Below are 5,428 nucleotides of genomic sequence, written 5' to 3' on the forward strand. Positions count from 1 at the left end.
GAAATGTAGTACGTTTTAATAAATGTGAAATTTGACTCTTTCCAAATCAAGTAAGCAACGATAGCAGACAATCTCTAATCGTAAGCTTATTAGCGTGCAATTCAAGAAAACATTTTAATTTTTTGGATATCTTGTTGCCTATGCATGCCTTGCCAATATACTTTTTCTAAAAAGTGAGACAACTCTGAACAATGTGTAGTTTGAATAAGAAGACATCCCTTTATGTCATCGTGAAAATATGCTCGTAATGGTGAACGATCGAGGACTGTCTAGAGTAGGCAAGTATATATATGTATGGTGAGCAGTCGAGTTATTTTCTTCTTAAATGCGACCGGGTGAGTGCCAACTTTTAATGCAACCGTGCGAGTGCTATTCCACACGAGCAATTCACTTCTCAAGACTGGGCGATAGATCTTCAAAGCAAGCAATCGATAACCTGTTTTACAAAGCAAGACAACAAGTTCTACAACAATGAATTATTGTTTGTTATTATCAAAACTAAGAGATTTAACGTTCTTGGTCAGTAAACTCAAACAATTTATGATATGGATATCTTTAGGAATTTAACTGGTTGATATCAAACCTCTAGAATTTGTCTCTTCTTGATCCTTTCATCTTGCAAATTTATTTATTTTGTTTATTGCAATAATTAATTAATTAAAATCAACTCATTCTCGTAGCTATGAATATGATTAAAATCATATTAATTTCGAATATTTAGTATAATACATTTAATTCATTCACTATGGATCGACTCGGACTTCAATCCAACTATAATAAAACTTGGAACCATACACTTGCGAGCGAAAATACCGCAACATCATCCTATCATGAAATAACCAAATCTACACAAAAAAATGGCTCATGTTAACATAAACTAGATTCAACTTCCCAAATCCAATTAATGAAGGTTTCACGCACAAGATGGCATTAACTTGCCCAATTCCAAACATAAAAAGAAAAAAGGGTAAAAACTGCAGAGGAACCCTCAGGAATAATCCAAAATTCTTATACTCAAAAAACTGAATGCAAAACTAAGGTTCACATACAGGTTAAAAACTCGCTGCCGGATACCGAATGGTGCTCCATCAGTGTTTTAGCTGTTACCGACCAGTAACAGGTAAGATTTTGTGCATCTTCATGTACCATTGCAAGGGTAGATTGAATCGTATTTTGGATTTGATTATTCAATGATGCTTTTTGTGTGTAGAAACGTAATGGCGTATGACTTCCATTGCCAACTGATGGGCATTCTTATCTTGCAGTCTTGCTAGAGCATCCATGGCTTCAAATGTCTCCTTGTCTGCGAAGAGTTTTAAGTTATACCGCGATGTTGATACCGGTATTCCTTCCCATTTGTCCACCATCTCCGAAAGCTTCTCCATTCCCTGGCCAATATGTTCATTCGGATGCTTGAACTAGCAATTAATTCATATTTTGACTTGGGTATTTTTATGCATTATATTATATATACAAAAATATGATTTCACTCTCCAAAAGTTTTTCAAATTTTCAACACAATTTTCTGGCTCGGCCACCTTGCAATAATGGATCAAAGACTCTTCAGAATTTTTAGACCCTAGTGTAGTTTCATAACCTTGTATTTATCATGACTTACCATCCGAACTGTGAAGTCTCCAAATGATTCTTTTGAAAGTCGCTTGCGTTTCCAGTTGTAAAATAGAGGTTCAAGAACTTCCTCAAGACTATGCAGCTTAACCTTATCCTTGAATGCTTTTGCTAAAGAAGTTTGGTTTTGATTTCCACCTAGCCAAATCTGTACCACAGATGGAGCAGCAGCACTTGTTTAAATGAAAGAGTTTCGATTCATTTGAGTTGTAAAATGATGATGTGGTTAGTTTACCTGGTAACTATTTGGACCGTCACCAACAAGCCCAAGCTCAGCCATGTACGGTCTAGCACAACCATTGGGGCAACCTGTTATCCTTATTACCATGGATTCATTATACTTGAGACCAACCTGAAATGGGAAGGTTTTTTGTTTGACAAGCCTCAAATGACAACTCCAATTGGAGCATGTTGAACTGGAGTTTCTGTGTATTTTCAGTTTAGTATTTGTAGAGAAAAAGAGGTGGAAGATGTCACCTTTTCAAAAAGAGCTCGAATTCTCTTCAAGATGTCAGGAATTCCTCGTTCAGCTTCAGTAACAGCCAAAGGGCAAAGAGGAAAAGCAGGGCATGCCATTGCTGTCAAGTTGAGAGGATCTACAAACCTTGGTTGCTGTTCCAAAAGGAAAAAAGTTCGGTTCATATGGCCGCCTCAGAATTCAAGAAATCAGATTTCTAGAAAAGAATAGTAGCACAAATTTCAAGATAAAACCAATGCTAAAAATTCGAATGTAACAACTTTTTTAAGATTCGCAAGTTTTGAATGCATCCCTTCCCACTGTCTCCTTGCTGCAGACCCAAATTTGTTTTTAAATGAATCCTTGGGAAATACTAATACATTTTTGAAATACTAATTACAAACACAGGAAGAATACTCTCAAAAGTTATAGAATTTATAAAATCTAAACTTCTAAATATAGTTTACCAGTAGACCACCCTGAGCAAGAGCTGTGGTGATAGGGCGCTTCCATGCTTGTCGGACATCGCACAAGATAATATTTTGGTTCGGCGTGATGCGCACATTCAAATTATACTTCTCAATAATTTCCCTCAAAATCGTCTTCATTGTTCCCTTGATTCTGCCATTATCCACATGAAGACCACAAAATAAACCACCATCTCCCTACAAGACAAGCATTTGAACAATCAATAGCAGAACAAGCCAGTCACATGATAGATGGATTAACTAAATGGCATGATGCCGCAAAAAGATCAAAAAGTTTCTCGTAAAAGCTTTATCTCATAAATAAAATGCCAAGCCAACGACCAACCTGCTCATGCCATCCAAGATAGCTTTTAAATTCCCAATCGGGTAACTCATGGCAAGGTTTGAACTTCTTCCCATAATATTCTTCGACCACACTTCTGAATTTTTCGATCCCCCATGAACTAAGCAAGTATTTCATTCTACTATACTTTCGATCATCTCTCCTTCCATTTTCTCTTTGTGTGACAGCGATGGCCTTGACTGCATATAATATATCATTTTTCGGCACATAACCCAATGGTTCTGCCAATCGAGGGAAAGTTGATTCCAATCTATGTGTTCTTCCCATCCCACCACCAACCTGCAGATATTATCATGTGCAACCATCAAATATCAGAAATAGAAGCTGACAATTTCTGTGGGGAAAAAGAAAAAGAAAAAGAAGAAGAATTGTATTTACATATATGTTAAAGCCCTGTGGCTCTCCATCAGCATCAGATACAACAACAACTCCAATATCATTAGTAAAAAGATCCACCGAATTGTCTGTCGGAACGGTGACTGCAATCTTGAACTTTCTTGGCATGAACTGCGTTCCATATATGGGCTCAGGCGAATTGGGAAAATTTGTACCATGGGAGTTATCATTTCGAGCCTTCACTACATCTGGAGATTCAGCAGACATGAATTGTTCTCCGTCCACCCACATATCGTAATAAAACCCTGATTGTGGAGTTAAAAGTGCAGCGATATCTTCCGCAGTTTTCTGTGCTAAAAGATAATCTTTTCGAACCAAAGGTGCTGCCGGGGCAAGAACATTTCTGTTGAGATCACCACAAGCACCAAGTGTCGAGCCCATGCTCTTAATGATCGCACTCATAACTGTCTTAAGATCTTTTTTTAAAACACCATGGAGCTGAAATGTTTGCCGAGTTGTCAAACGAAGTGTTCCAATCCCGAACTGATCAGCTAGATCATCCATAACCAGATAGAGTTTGTTCGAAACCTTCCCACTCGGGTTCTTTGTTCGAAGCATAAATGAGTAAGACCTTGTGCGGCGTTCATCTCGGTCATACTGTTGATAGCTACCATGGAACTTGATTATTTGTGTAGCAGCTTCATTAACATTTGGAGAATCAGTTAACAACTCCTCGTTGAGAGGATATCTTATGAAGTTACTGTGCTCTTTGATGATTTCGACCTTACTGCGTTTATGCTCGACTGAAGTATCTGGTTTAATTGGCTGCAAAAAAGGTAGTAAAATAAAAAAATATTGTGTCAGCTGCATAGAAGTCAAATTGGTTAGAACTAAGATGGAAAGAAACAATGATCCCACAAACAAAATTGGACAAGCCACGTGGAATAAAAACAAGTTGCAGCACAAACATAATCAATAATTTGTTGATTACATGAATCGAGATTATAATTTTTTAAATGCAAATTCTTGCAATATTGACCATACCATCAATGAGTCATGACAACACCAATAATGTGATTTTTCTATGTAAAACATATTCGTGTTCATTGCAATACAAGCAATAACCCAATGGTGCACCCCTTGCATGGCCGAAACATCACTACATCTTGTCCTAGGGATGGCAAAGTTTACTCCAGAAATACAGGATTTTCGAACTTTTTTCCCATGCAGTAGGGGCGGGCCGGGCGGCAACCTCCCCTGCTCCCGAGTTTGACTGGAAATGTAAATATTCTCAATGACATCTACCAAAAACAGAACACAAATAACTGCACACATTTTCCACCCTTTCCTTCAACAGAAAAGAAGAAAAACATCTTTATCCATTAAACAAAATACCAAAACTTCCAAACTTAAAGAAATTTGTTTCCACAAGCTAACAATAATATCTTTTTGCCATCCCCAATCCGAAAAATCGAGGATGACCAATCTATAAACATCGAAAAAAGGAAAAAAAAAAAAGAAAAAGAAAAAAAGAAGCAACTCTATTGAGAAGCGAAAATCGAAGTGCTACCGTGGAAACAGCTCTAATGGCAGTAGGCGAGGCCAAATTGCAAGCAGGGGATGATGCGCGAGGGAATTTCGTAAGCAGAATCAAACTGGACACATTTTTCAAGCCACTAAAGCTTCTAGCAATCTGCAACTTCGGATCTTTGGCGATTGCTGCGTTCGGTGCCCCAAACGACGTTGTCATGCTGCGCGAAAACAGTCAGAAAAATCCTCGCAGCTAGGGTTTCGATCGATTGAGAGATATTTTTGGTGGATGAAGAACAGCAACTCAACTGGAGGTGATGAATGACTCAACTCTACAACGGAATCTGTCACGTGGCTGCCACTTGAATCGCATTTTTTTAGCTTTTGTGGCCCTCCACGCGCTCCATCCACGCTTGGTCCGCACGCTCCTCTAAATTTCGTCAAAGGCTAAAATTAAATTGATTTATTTATAAATTTTTTTTTGATTTACCCCTTCATCAATTCCAATTATAACACGATATCATGAATAAATTTTATGAAATGAATCGTTGATCTAATATAACTTATTAAAAAATTATTATATTTTATATTAAGAATATTATTTTTCATTGTTAATATAAATTAAGTCGATCTCTCTCACTAATA

At 37.4% G+C, this 5,428-nt stretch overlaps 1 protein-coding gene across 1 annotated transcript; it reads right to left on the reverse strand.

Moving 5' to 3' along the window:
- Positions 1–810: 810 nt before the first annotated feature.
- Positions 811–5,105, reverse strand: LOC140881205 (sulfite reductase 1 [ferredoxin], chloroplastic-like). Its single transcript, XM_073286334.1, has 8 exons — positions 4,824–5,105; positions 3,296–4,078; positions 2,900–3,196; positions 2,554–2,751; positions 2,107–2,241; positions 1,865–1,981; positions 1,619–1,777; positions 811–1,388 (listed from the first exon to the last, which is right to left on the reverse strand). Exons 1-8 carry the CDS (start codon positions 5,001–5,003, stop codon positions 1,188–1,190), a joined length of 2,070 nt encoding a protein of 689 aa, XP_073142435.1. The 5' UTR covers positions 5,004–5,105; the 3' UTR covers positions 811–1,187.
- Between the last annotated feature and the right edge of the window lie 323 nt (positions 5,106–5,428).

The sequence above is a fragment of the Henckelia pumila genome, chromosome 1, assembly GCF_033568475.1.
Source record: "Henckelia pumila isolate YLH828 chromosome 1, ASM3356847v2, whole genome shotgun sequence".
In the NCBI taxonomy this organism is placed as follows: domain Eukaryota; kingdom Viridiplantae; phylum Streptophyta; class Magnoliopsida; order Lamiales; family Gesneriaceae; genus Henckelia; species Henckelia pumila.

Excerpts from the sequence above, each read along its gene's own strand:
- LOC140881205 (XM_073286334.1), bottom strand. The coding sequence starts at position 5,003 with ATGACAACGTCGTTTGGGGCACCGAACGCAGCAATCGCCAAAGATCCG. Across the intron at positions 2,752-2,899 it reads ATCTTGGATGGCATGAGCAG|GGAGATGGTGGTTTATTTTG; the intron begins GTTGGTCGTTGG and ends CTTGTCTTGTAG. Across the intron at positions 2,242-2,553 it reads TTGCTCAGGGTGGTCTACTG|CAACCAAGGTTTGTAGATCC; the intron begins GTAAACTATATT and ends CTTTTGGAACAG.